At 41.2% G+C, this 13,576-nt stretch overlaps 3 protein-coding genes across 11 annotated transcripts in view; all 3 read right to left on the bottom strand.

Annotated features, from left to right (window-relative positions):
* Positions 1-13,576, bottom strand: part of LOC135973540 (uncharacterized) — a 904,472-nt gene that overhangs the window by 769,782 nt on the left and 121,114 nt on the right. The window lies entirely within an intron of this gene.
* The window catches only part of LOC101931195 (phosphatidylinositol-binding clathrin assembly protein-like), a 52,543-nt gene that overhangs the window by 34,435 nt on the left and 4,532 nt on the right, over positions 1-13,576 (bottom strand). For all 9 annotated transcript variants that reach the window (XR_010590438.1, XR_010590436.1, XR_010590437.1 and 6 more), the window contains exon 2: positions 1,285-1,427. Coding sequence is in view for 6 of the 9 variants with exons in the window: in XM_065557293.1 (XP_065413365.1) it covers positions 1,285-1,427 (143 nt within the window). In the remaining 3 variants the exon portion in view is untranslated. The remainder of the gene's footprint in view (positions 1-1,284; positions 1,428-13,576) is intronic.
* On the bottom strand, positions 7,739-9,571 carry LOC135973542 (uncharacterized). The gene is made up of 2 exons (XM_065557310.1): positions 9,052-9,571; positions 7,739-8,429 (listed from the first exon to the last, which is right to left on the bottom strand). The coding sequence occupies exons 1-2, from the start codon at positions 9,425-9,427 to the stop codon at positions 7,876-7,878; spliced, it is 930 nt and encodes a 309-aa protein (XP_065413382.1). The 5' UTR covers positions 9,428-9,571; the 3' UTR covers positions 7,739-7,875.

The following is a 13,576-nucleotide window of genomic DNA, read 5'->3' on the forward strand; positions in this document are numbered from 1 at the left end:
AGTGACCAGGCAGCTTTTTTTAATACAAACCAATTTTATCCTAATAGTAGGAATACAGCAAAGCAAAGAGGAAACAGATTTTAAAACAATCAAACAGTCTGTATGCATGTCTATCTCAGTTAAAATACGAAGGCCTACTGCTTCAGACCCTCCCACAGGGTCTGTGGCTGTGTCAGGCTGTTCTTTGTGAACAGCTTCCTTATGACAATCTCCCTCACTATGGACAGAAAGTTTTGAACTGTTTACAGCCCTTTTGATCTGTTCCTTCTCAACCTTGGCTGAGTAACTGCGTAACTTTGGCAGGAACCTGGAAGTAGCATCTTCATAGCTAATAGAGCTCAGTAGTGATCTTAACCTCCTGAATGGTTTACAGGTGGTGTTTTATCTGGAGCCACTGTCTGCCCTTACTCTATTTCCAAACAGGCTGGTATAACTAAACCAACATATGCATATAATAAATTAACTCAATACCGTCAATATTCCATGACCTGAAAAAGAGCTCTGTGTAAGCAAGAAAGTTTGTCTCTTCCAACAACAGATTTTACTGCAACCACCATGTCTCTCTAAAGTCACAGTCATGTACTGCCTATTTCAATAACCTAGTCAGACCCCTTACAGATCAGGTCCAAATCCTTCACAGTGGTTCTTTAATGTTTACATTTAAAGCAAAGGTAAAACTTTCTTATAGAGATACTTTGCCTCAGCCACAATTCTGCACTCAGATGTCTGTCATATGCGCAACAGACAACCTATAATATGCATGGGGATGCACACTTGTATATTTGAGATGACAATCTCTATTATTTGACATAAAAGGTTGACTGTTTAGGCTTCATCGGAAGGTTGAGAAATTGTGTACAATTAAAGATGAAATTTCTAATGTCATATTGTGATCTGGGAAAGAAAATCTGTCCCATCACTTACTATACCACAAAGTTTTTAAAATAACTTTTGCTGATCTTTTGTTTTTAAACTGAACTAAACATAGGTGGTAAATGAATGGCAATAGTAGTTTAGGAAGGAAAGTTACTGGAAAAGAGGCATGACATGGATTTAGACATCTACTGAGTTTAGTTTGAAATTAACTGACTAATTAGTGATAAATAGCACTTCACTAATTTTCAATCAGAAAGATAATTTACAACCAATAATGATAGAAAAATTAAGTATATTACTTCCCCCCCCCCCCCTTCAAGTTCACAGGTCACAACTATTTCTTTATGGCATTCTGATTTTTTCAGAGATGCCCCTATAATGTAACTATCACAAGGTAATCAGTCTTACCTCATTTCCATACATCATGAGGTGGTGTGTTGTAATTAGAGCTTTGAACACTACAACCCAGCTACTGTTAACAGTCCTCTCAAAAAGTGTGTCTGCCAGCTGCGGAATATTCACATTCATCTCATTTGTGCACTGGATTAGATCTAAATTAAAAAAAATGTAAAACATTATGTTTAGACATTCAAAGATGTGACAGAAATAAGTTTCACAGGCTGAACAGATAACATGAGTGTTAATTGCTTTATACAGGACTCCATACCATTTGAAAGCTTTAACCCGATGCATTAAAAATTATATTTCCTTTTGGAGTTGCAAACCACAAACAACCTGCCATCTCTTGCTTTATTTCCTTAATAGCAGTTTTACAGAAAATAAATGAAAACTAAACTAAAATGCGGAACTGAATTCTTTATTCTAAGCTTTTCTACTAAAGTACATATCAATTTACTAGCTTAGAAATGCTCTAAAAGTTTTGAATAGAAAAAGGAAAAAATCCTTATATACATTACAATTCAAAAACTATATTAAGGTATATTTTACTCTATTATAGGGATGCTGCAATTATTCTCAAAAGCAAGCATTACAAATTCAGAGTTAAGGTTAATTTAACTTTTAAAAAATGGAAATACAAAGTTAGGGCCACTCTCACAATCTTAATTTCACCCTCTAGTGAACACCATGCAACAACCACATGATTAAAAGGTATTAGTGAGCCCAGATTAGATTAAAGTGATTTTTAAAAACACACAAGATTCCACCACTCCTCCTGGTGACATTATAAAATATTTATATTAAATTCAAACTTTAATCCTAGGGTTTTCCACCCCCATAAGATTTTAAGTCTCCGAAAATAGGAATCTACCAATATATGTAACAAAAGATGCTTGGACCACTAAAAAAACTGAACACTTGAGATATCACCATCATTTGTATACCCATGTCCATTACGGATATGATAAAAAATTCATTTGTGCAACTTGCCATCACAATGGTATTTATTTCATTACTTCCCCAATAAAAGTCACTTGGATGTGTTAATCTGTGTTCTTTGAACTCAGATAACAGCTTTATTCTTTGCACACAAAACAAAATCAGTCTTCTAGCAAATAGCAATAATAATGAAATGAAAATCAATGGTACTTAGGAGCTTTTAAAATGTGTCCATTATCTTTTATTCCAGAAATGAAGCTCAATAACAATATTAAGATACTAAGAATAAACATTTTTACAGTTCTCTCTAGTAAGACTAGTAAGCACTGACAGGATGATAAGTAAAAGGCAACATGGATTTGTCAAGAAATGACAAACCAACCTAAATTTCTTCTTTGATAAAGTTACTGACCCAGTGGACGGGTGGAAAGCAGTAGACAGGATATATTCAGTTTAGTAAGGCATGGTCCCATATGATGCTCTCAAACGAACTAGTGAAATGTGGTTTAAATGAAATTACTGTCAGGGGGGTGCACAACTGGTTGAAAAACTGTGCTCAAATGGTTATGAATGGTTTGCTGTCAAAATGAGAGGCCGTATCGAGGGGGTCGCATAGGGGTCTGTCCTGGTCCAATACTATTCAATATTTTCATTAGTAACTTGGAGAACGAAGTGGAGAACATACTTATAAAATTTGTAGATGACACCAACTTGTAAGGGTTGCAAGTACTTTGGAGGACAGTGTTAGAATTCAAAATGACCTTGACTATTTGGAGAACTGGTCTGAAATCATCAAGAGGAAATTCAATAAAGGTAAGTGCAGAGTTCTACACTTAAGACAGAAAAAACAAATGCCCATCTACAAAATGGGGAATAACTAGCTAGAAAGCAGTACTCTAGAAGAGGGTCTTGAGGGTTCACAGTGGATCACCAACTGAATGAGCCAACAATGTGATGCAGTTGCAAAAAAAAAAAAAAGCTAATATTCTGGGGTGTTTTAACTGGAGTCTCATGTAAGATACAGGAGGCAGTCTTCCTGTTCTATTCAGCACTGGTGAGATCTCACCTGGAGTACTGTGTCCAGTTCTGGGCACCACACTCCAGGAAAGATGTGGACAAACTGGACAGAGTCCAGAGGAGAGCAACAAAAGTGATAAAGTGTTTAGAAAAACCTGACCCGAGGAAACGTTAAAAAAACTGGACAAGCATAGTTCTGAGAACAGAAGATGGGGGGGGGGGCGCGACGCACCATATAAGTCTTGAAATATGTAAAGGACTGTTATAAAGAAGTGAGTGATCAGTTGTTCTCCACATCTAATAAAGATAGGAGAAGAGGTAATTGGCTTAATCTGCAGCAAGAGAGATTTAGGTTAGATATTAGGAAAAACTTTCTAACTATAAGGATAATTATGCTCCGGAGTAGGTTACTAAGGGAGGTTGTGGAATCCCCAGCACTGTCTAACTGGTTATTAAAAACCTCCAAACACCTGTCAAGGGTGGTCTAGGTATATTTGGTCCTGCCTCAGCACAGGAGCTGGACTACATGAACTCTTAAGGTCCCTTCCAACCCTACATTTCTATGATGAGTAGCCAGCCACACTTTTGAACAATTGAGGCATCCTGCAAACCTACCACCCTGGGATGCATTTTCGTCACATGATGGGGGCTTGCCCACAGTGGTGACTAAGGATACAATAGTATTTTTCACGTGAGCAGGGATCTTAGAAGTGAAATCATAGACCCAATAAAGTTAACGGCAAAACTGAGTTATGGGTACTCAAGAATCTTATATGATCAATCCAAGGGTAAATCTTAGACCCAATGAAGGCACTGGGAGTTGATTTAACTGAGATTAAACCCTTAGCTTCCAAGTTCGGGCTAAACTAGAATTTGTACATCATTCTATCTACCAAAATTTGTCTTACATTCATTTTCTAAACAATTTCACTTTCAGGTTCTCATACACTGCAATCCAGACACCGTGGTGTTGTATTAGATGACAACTGAGGAATGTTTTTTTTAGAAATCTTTCTACTGGAATATTTAATAAAAAGGGAGCTCATGGAAATAGTGTGCTCTATAGGCCAAAAGCTTGCTTTCACTAAACTTAAATTTGACATAAGACTTCCCTTATTAAGATTTTAAAAACACTTTAATGTACTGAGTAATTTAAGGTTAGATTCATTCCACAGCTATGTTTATTCTTGTATGCAATATGTTGTAGCCAAAAACAAACCTGTGACTACTGTAGCTCACTTTTTTTTAGATCTCTAAATTCAAGGTATTAGTTGTCTTAGTTACACATTAGCCAGATTCTGCTGTCCTTTAGCTGAACTCCTGCTGCTCTAGCATAGTTATGATTGTGAAATATTAGTTATCTTCCATTAGTAATCTGGTAAATACTCTTATAAAGAACTGTTGCGGTTTTCATGATTTTAAAAAACTGACTGACTTCTTCCAGAATAGACAGGTCTATAAAAAGGTTATTTTCAGAGAAATGTTAAATAATTGAACTTGTTACTGAAAGGGAAAAAAAACTAGAAGAAAAAAATATTACCAAAACCACACCGCAAGTTGTGCAGGCCTGTGATAGTCTACTATTGTTAACATACTCTATATGCCATCACCCACGTACCTCTAACAGTTAGTGAGTATGCATGCGCAGTGAGACAGACCAAAAGGTAGAAACAATTCTAATATAAGAGTAAATATTATAAAATGTTGTAGGTTACAAAAGGAATGAAACAGCGGGTAAAAGATGTTAGTTCTCCAATATCACTTTTCATTTATATAGCACCTTTCATCTCAGAGTGTTTTACAAACCACAAACACAGGCATCACTTCCATCAAGAGTGAAATGCTATTCCTGGAATGGAATTTAGAAACTGTTATAACAGCAACACTAAACAGTTTTAGATTGGAAGAATAACCACATCCCATCAAAATTGAAGGGGCATATAGTCAGGCTGAAAATTAACCACACTAGAATTTGGCCAGGACACCAAGATTAACACCATATAAAGAGGGCCATGGGATCTTTAATGGCCTACAAAACATTCAGTACATTCATTTTATAACATCTGAAATATCAGCACATCTCATTTGAAATCAGACAGCTACTCAATGAATAACAAACACTACTTTCTGACAAACATAGGGTTTTCATTAGAGATTTCTCAGCCAAATACTGACCAAGACCAGTGTTTTTTCAATTGTATTAATGATTACAGCCAGAGGTCCAGAGATGGCCCTTTATGAAAACTATGATTATTAGATCAATAAGTCATGCAGCAAGTTCAATTTCAGATTTCTTTACTTTGTTCATTGAGACTAAGCTGCTCTTTATAATCACTGTATCATTTTAGGTATTTCCAAGCCTGTATGATCTACAAACTACAACACTCAAGCACAATGAGGACATTTAGAAAGAAGCTTAGCCCTAACTGTGATTTTGTTTTACTTTTCCGAGTTCAAGTCAGATTCTCCAATTATTCAACATGGGTTTAATTAAGAACTTAAAATTCAGGGAGAAAGAACCCCTGGGGCTGTGGAAACAAGTAAACTGGGTTTAGATTACCCGGAAAGTAAAGTAATTTTCCAGTTTTCCTTTTTAAAATATAGATCACCATCTTCTCCCAAAGCTGTAAGAATTGGATAGTATTTTAGAAATATACAAGGAAGTTGCTATTGCAGTGTGACTGAATCACTGTGTGTTCAACTCACATTATATTAATCTGAGGCTATTTACACAAGTTAACTCCTCTTAAACTAGCCTCACTCAGAAGAGTGGCCACACTGTGAAGTAACACCCGAGTTCTACAGAATGATTGTGTTAGAAGCTGATGAGTTGTACTAACTTGGGGCATGGCTACACTTGCAGATGTAGAGCGCTGTGAGTTAAACCAGCCCTCAGAGAGCGCAGTAGGGAAAGCGCTGTAATGTGTCCACACTGTTTGCTGCAAGCACACTGGCATGGCCACATTTGCGGCATTGGTAGCGGTGCATTATGGACAGCTATCCCACAGAGCACCTCTTCCCATTCTGGCGCTGTGGCTTGTGGGAAGAGGGTGGGTGGGTGGGGCGGGCATTCTGGGTCCTGTCCCAACGCCCCAGGATGCATCCCTGTGCTTCCGTCCACATTTGGCGCCATCTTTCAACGTTTTTTGTACTGCGCCCTCTGTCTTCCCTTTCATTCTGCAGGAATAGGTCCCAAAGTGCTGAGGAATATGCTGATGGGTCTTGCCAGTACGTCACATTTGGCAGTGGAGTTACTCCTTAAGCTACAAACTGATAGTGAGGAGTCTGACAATATCGACTCACATAACGCATATGACAAGAGATTGCTTGTGGCATTCATGGACATGCTCACCACCGTGGAACGCTGCTTTTGGGCTTGGGAAACAAGCACTGAGTGGTGGGATCAAATCATCATGCAAGTCTGGGATGACGAGCAGTGGCTGCAGAACTTTCGGATGAGAAAAGCCACTTTCATGGGACTGAGTGATGAGCTCGCCCCCACCTTGCAGCGCAAAGACATGAGATTGAGAGCTGCCCTGCCGATGGAGAAGCGGGTGGCTATTGCAATCTGGAAGCTGGCAACTCCAGACAGCTACCGATCGGTCTCTAACCAGTTTGGAGTGGGAAAGTCAACTGTTGGAATTGTATTGATGCAAGTTTGCAGGATCATTAATCGCATCCTGCTCAGAAGAACCGTGACTCTGGGTAACATGCATGACATTGTGGCTGGCTTTCCCTAGCTGCGGAGAGGTGATAGATGGGATGCATATTCCAATCTGGCACCAGCCCACCTAGCCTCCGAGGACGTTAATCGGAAGGGGTATTTCTCTATGGTTCTCCAGGCGCTTGTGGATTACCATGGGCATTTCATTGACTAACTCAGGATGGCCCAAAAAAGTGCATGACACATGCATCTTTCGGAACACTGGCCTATTTAGGAAGCTGCAAGCAGGGACTTTTTTTCCCAGACCAGAAGATCACCATAGGGGAAGTCGAGATGCCCATTGTGATCCTTGGAGACCCTGCTTACCCTTTAATGCCATGGCTCATGAAACCCTACACAGGGAGCCTTGACAGCAACAAGGAGCGGTTCAACAACAGGCTGAGTCGGTGCAGAATGACTGTGGAGTGTGCTTTTGGCCGTTTAAAGGGTGTTCTCTGTATGAGAAGCTGGACCTGGCTGATGACAACATCCCGGCGGTTATATCCGCGTGCTATACCCTCCATAACATTTGTCAAGGGAAGGGTGAAAGATTCACTCAGGCATGGAACTCGGAGGTTCAACACCTGGATGCTGAATTTGAACAGCCAGAGAGCAGGGCTAGTAGAGGGGCCCAGCACAGGGCTGCAAGGATTAGGGATGCCTTGAGGGAGCAATTTGAGGCTGATAGCCGCCAGCAATGTTTGGTGCCCTGCACGGGAGTGAAGTGCAGTGGTTCCAATGTTAGCAGGAATCTGTGCTTGCTACACTGACTTGCAGTGCCTGTTGCTTTCCTGGGCTAAGGTATCTTTTACTCAATGCAATAATAAAGAATGTTTTCAAAGCCAAAAAAAAACATTTATTTAAAAGAAAATTCATTTATTGAAAAGAAACACAACTGCTTGGGAAACAGAAAGGGCAAGGGGGTGGGGGTGGGGAACGATTCAATCACAGATTTGCGTATGTCCTGTTCTCATACTCAGCCTTTCTGTCTGGAGTGCTGTGCAATGAGTGCTGCACTTCAGGCTGGATAAAATGCATGGTGATGGGGGGTTGAGTGCAGTGGGTAAGGGTCGTAGTTTGCAGGGCTGGGTGGTGAAGCTACAGGTGTTGGAGGCAGCTGGTGGCAATAAGAACCCGGATGTTGGGGAAAGTGGGTTGGAGGTGAGATGGGGGCACAAGGGAAAGAGTTTTGGGACAAGGGCTGCGGGGGGGGCGCAGTAGTGCTCCGCCTGCATCGCTACGAGTGCCTGGATTGAGTCTGCTTGGCGCTCCATAATGCTTATCAGCCGCTCTGTGCTTTGGTGCCGGCCCTCTGCATTCTGCTGGCGGAACCTCCTTTCATTTTCCCTCCACTCCTGCGCTTTTTGATTTTCATGAAGGGACTGCTGCACTACTTCATGCAGCATGTTTTCTTTGCTTCTACGTGGCCTCTTCCTAATTCTTTGGAGTCTTTCGGCCTGTGATAACATGGACGGCTGAGATCTCAAGGTTGCATCTGTAAAGGCAAAATGCAACACTTACCAGAGACAGCATTGTTCACACTAGACAGAGCAATGATTCGCCCATACTTAAAGACAAGCACAGTCTACACAATAGCAAAATTTGCCTGTCCCAAAGCGAGTGCACATAACCCACAGGAGCCTCAAAATGGTGAGTAAGCACAGGGTCGAGAGGAACTGATTGTTTTACTGCCGTACTGTCCTCTGGGTTTCTGCGCCTTGGGGAGAGCTAAAAGATGCAGGGGGCCCCCTATACTGAACACTGTCCCCACATTTTCCACAGGAGTTTGTCCTGGAAGGTATCTTGCTGCTGAGGGTGACCTGGGAAGCAAGTGAGGGGCTTCTACTACAATGCGGCTTCCACCCTGGTCCATACGCAGCTTGCTTGTGTGCAGCAATGGGTCCCCCACACCTCACTGTAGAAGTGGCACGAACATGTTAGCCTGACTGGGACAAGGAGTACAGTAGCGCTCCCAAGGAACCTGCGCAAGCGCATCACACAGCTTCTGGATGAGACCTTTGAAGAGATCACATCAACGCCCTATTCCGCAGCCCTAACCCTCCTTGCCCCAAGAGCCCGCACCAAATAACTTCCTTCCCAAAATAAAAGCCGCTTACCGGGCACATCCTCTAGTGTTTGTCCTTCCCCAAGCAACAGCCGCTGCAACTGGCTACCTTCCTCCCGGCTTGAGAATAGCTCTTGGCTGCATGCATCTAGGGACGCCGGGGTGTCTTCCTCCTTCTCAGCACCCTCGCTCCCGCTTTCCTCCTCCTCCTGCCTTGTTGAACTGGGCTCTGAATTGTCCACGGTGGTACTCGGAGTGGAAGTGGGGTCACCCCCCAGTATTGCGTCCAGCTCTTTGTAGAAACGGCAGGTCGCAGGGGCAGCATGGGAGCAGCGGTTTGCCTCACGGGCTTTGCGGTAGGCATTCTGCAGCTCCTTCACTTTAACCCTGCACTGAAGTACGTCCCGGTCATGGCCCCTTTCCATCATATCCCTTGATATCTGCCCAAAGGTATCGTAATTCCTACGGCTGGAGTGCAGCTGCGACTGGACAGCTTTCTTCCCCCAAACACTGATGAGGCCCAGCACCTTGCCATTGCTCCATACTGGGGATCACCTGGCGTGTGGAGGCATGGTCACCTGCAAAGATGCGCTGAGAGCACGCCACGCCTTGCTGAGCAAACAGGAAGAGGATTTTCAAAATTCCCAGAGAATTTAAAGGACGGGTCTGACGGTTGGTCATCTGAGACCAGGGCAGTAGAGTTCTAAGTGATGACCAGAGTGGCTAGAACAGGCATTGTGAGACACTTCGGGAGGCCAATCAGAGTGCATTAACAGACTAGGGCGTCCACACTGGCACTGCGACGCTTGAGCCAGGGCGCACCAAGCGTTATGCCTCTCACGGAGGTGGATTACTAGGAGTGCTCCAGCCGCAGAGTCAGAGCACTCTACGTGCCTTGCCAGTGTGGACACGTTGTGAGTTAGAGCTTTAATGCGCTCTAACTTACAAGTGTAGCCATGCCCTTGAGCTGTACCCTATAGCCCTGACAGTCAACTAGAGTTAAAGGGCTTGTGTACACAGTCCAGCAATGCACACTAGAGTGGTGTAAATTGCAGAGCACTCTAACTGCCCTGCATAGACCATGCTGAAATGGTCTGAAAGGTTCCTAGCGTGCACTGAAGTAGTACTGTTCCAAATGTTACTACATCACAGTGTTCTGGGTATCTTTCAGAGCATGTCAGCAGGGTCTACACAGGGCAGTTAGAGAGCTCTACAATTTACACCTTTCTGGTGCATATTGCTACACCATGTAGACAAGACCAAAAGCACTACCACACTCAAGTTAAGGGTTTGAGGATATGTCTATATTTGAAGTTAATTCAGCCAATCGGGAACTGAGCCTAGCTGTTAAGTGGCCACCGTGGTGCTGTTCTCACCTGTGAAGGCTCTAGGACTTCTGGGGGCACATTCCATTGTTCTTAGCACTGCAGTAAGCTGAGCCACTGATTTTTTTTTCCAGTGAATTGTGTGAGAGTTTGTCCTTCTGGGCACATAGTGGAATTCTGGGAAGGCACGAGAGGACTATCTGCACTAGAGTGGTTTAGCCTGCATCCTCTCAGTAAAGTGGCCAAGTTACCAGCCCAAGCGTAAGTAGCACTTGGGTGTTAGTCCACATGCCAGGACTGACCAGCTACCTTGGATGTAACTCACCATTATTTTCAGACCAGATGGGTGTGTGCATGTGGACAGAAGCCAGGTTAGTTCGAGTTTGAATTAATGTTGTAGAGAAGGCATCCCGGGGGGGTGGGGAGAGGAGACGGACGGGACAGGAGACTCAACATATGGGCAACCCTCGAGTTGTACTTATAGTTACCTCTGCAACAAAGACCTGAAAAAAGTTTGTCTGGTTCACAGGCTTAACAGTGCTGCTATATAAAGAGACATTTTCTTCTTAATTCTCTCTTTATAGGGGCTGGGAGTAGAGTGAAGGTTGTCAAACTTGTGACATTTTAGGGACGAAGCATGAACAGAGAGAGGGATCCTCATAACTCCTAGGAATTGCAGGATCATAGACAACTACCTAAAGGCAACCTATTGAGTATTTCATCTGTGTTACTATCAAAATAAGTTAGAGGGAAAGGCTGAAACAAATGCAAACTGCTGCTTTTTACATTTTAAATATTAGGAACAGCACACCCTCAGTTCCCACTTCGACTTTGTTTGCTCTAAAAATGCAGGTGAATCAGGAGATCTAGTTACATATGGTTGTCCCCTAACCTGGCTATAATTATACACACAGAAAAATACATTAAAAAGAACATTATCAAAGTTGAAAAGCCAAGAACTCAAAAGTTAGGAAGTGCCAGAATTAAAGTTGTCTGCATAACCTTAATTCAGTCCCCTTGTGAACGTGAATGATGATGCAGTCTTTAGTTACATGATCACATGCTATTTTTCCTACCTAATCCAGCTCATTCATTGATCACTGGAGAATGGGCCATGGCATGCAATCAGTGTTGTGCAGCAAAGGGTCGTTTATAGGACCTCTGCCTCATTTGTAGCAGAAATTGGAAGATTCATAGTGAATGAGGCTGGAGACTGCAGGAAGAGAGGACAATCTCACACCTAAGGCAGTGTTGAACGCTGCTCTGGAGAATGGGATTCTATCCCTGCCTCGGTCACGGAGCTCCTTTTCAAACTGTAGTTGTGTTCTTCATTTTCTGGGTGCCCAACTTGATAATCTGATCTGCAAAAATGCCAAGCACTTACAGCTCACATTGGCATCAGATGCTGCTGTGCTTTGAACATATAAATAGCTAGATAATGCTAAAGATACTGAAAAATCAAGGCCTAAGCATTTCAGTGGACATATTTATTATTTGATTTACTATAGCATCTAGGAACTCTAATCAAGGCCCAGGACTCCAATGTGCTAGGTTCTGTATAAATACAGGACAAGACGGTTCAAAGAGTTTATAATCCAAGATATTAATCTCATGTCCCGCAATTTCTAATCTGTAAAATAGGGATAATATTTCCTCATCTCACAAAGGCGTTGTGAAAATAAATTCATTAATATTTGTGAAGCACTTAGATACTATAGTGATGAATAGCATTAAAAACCATGAGGAAATTAATAATTCTATCTTCAGAGCAGGATTTGAATAGTGTGTTGTAAATAAGGCAAGGGGCCACACACTGAACCGTGATGATAAAACAAAATATTGAAAGGATGCTAATTCAATGAGCACCATCCATCCTGTGCGCTGAATGAGGAAGGTGTCTTATGGAAAAAATAGTATGTGATCATGTAATTATTTCTTAAATGCATTTGATCAATGTTTTAAGAAACTAAAATGTTATCAGGTTGATTTAGTTCCTCTAAGTTTGAATACCTTGCAATGAAGGAGTTAGCCAAATAAGTACTCTATACCATTTTGCAATGCATACTGACATCAAAGTGACAGGAAAAGTTATTTTTGAATTAAGCACTGAATCTAGTTATTGAATAGATATATCAAGCTTACTTTAAGAATTACAAAGCTTTACAATCAGTTTGTAAAAAAAGTTTTACAATCAGTTACAAGCAAAGATTTTCTATTTTAACAAACTTAAAGAAGATTTGTTGGTATGTAAGGTTTACACAAAAGAGCATTAGTGCTCTCAAACTTGGCCTGTGGTGACTGCAATATTCTGAGTAATCAGGTCTATAAAAAACAAAATCATAATCAACTGCAAATTCACAACTTAAAATGACTGGTTTCAAAAAGCCCACAAATTTATCACTAAAATGATCAGTTTTAAGAAAGTCAGATTAATATATTCTCTGCAATTAAAATCTTTTAGACAAATCAATTTTGCCAATTAAGAAAATTGTTTCAAAAAGCCTTAAAAAGTAGATTCCAACTGCTGCACAGACAATTCTTATCTCTTGTCCCTTCACCAACTGTTGACCAGCTTGAAAGCACAACTGATTGGAAAGCATTCCAATCAACAGGAGATGCAAAACAGAAGTTAAACAAGCGCCTGTCAGTCTTCACTGAAGTTCTCTTTAATAAAATGTTCAGGACACAAACTATATTTGCTCAATTTTTGTTCCATCTTATAAGAAATGGACACTCCAAACTCTTTAATAAAATGAGTTGAAAGATCATTATTTTTCACTACCGAGTCTTTAAATCCCTTTCAAATCCTTGGCTGAACTTTTGTGACATTTTTAGCGCATTCGAAACATCAAGATATTTCACTGCATATGTACGTGTTATTCCTGTCTCTACTAGTAATACACTGTCACAAAGTTCAATCTGTCCACTATTCTGTTTCGATACATTGATACAGAATAGGTTCTATTATTAAAAACTGAAACACAGAAAGTAGGTGAAGGAAACAATTTTCAGTTTCAAATCATTTCACATTACATACAACACTATCATCTCCCTCTTTAGAGTTCAGATGAAAATCAGGATTAAACTGATAAACTGAACTATAAAAGCCATTAGGTATTTTTATTCCACTTCACAAATTAGTCTGGTCATAAATATGACAATCTTCTTAAAAGCAAATAAACTATCAAGTTAGATTATTGTGATATTTTGAATCAGTTATAAAAATTGAAACAGGGGATTTTCCCCAGCCTC

This window comes from Chrysemys picta, chromosome 9, assembly GCF_011386835.1.
Source record: "Chrysemys picta bellii isolate R12L10 chromosome 9, ASM1138683v2, whole genome shotgun sequence".
Taxonomy (NCBI): domain Eukaryota; kingdom Metazoa; phylum Chordata; order Testudines; family Emydidae; genus Chrysemys; species Chrysemys picta.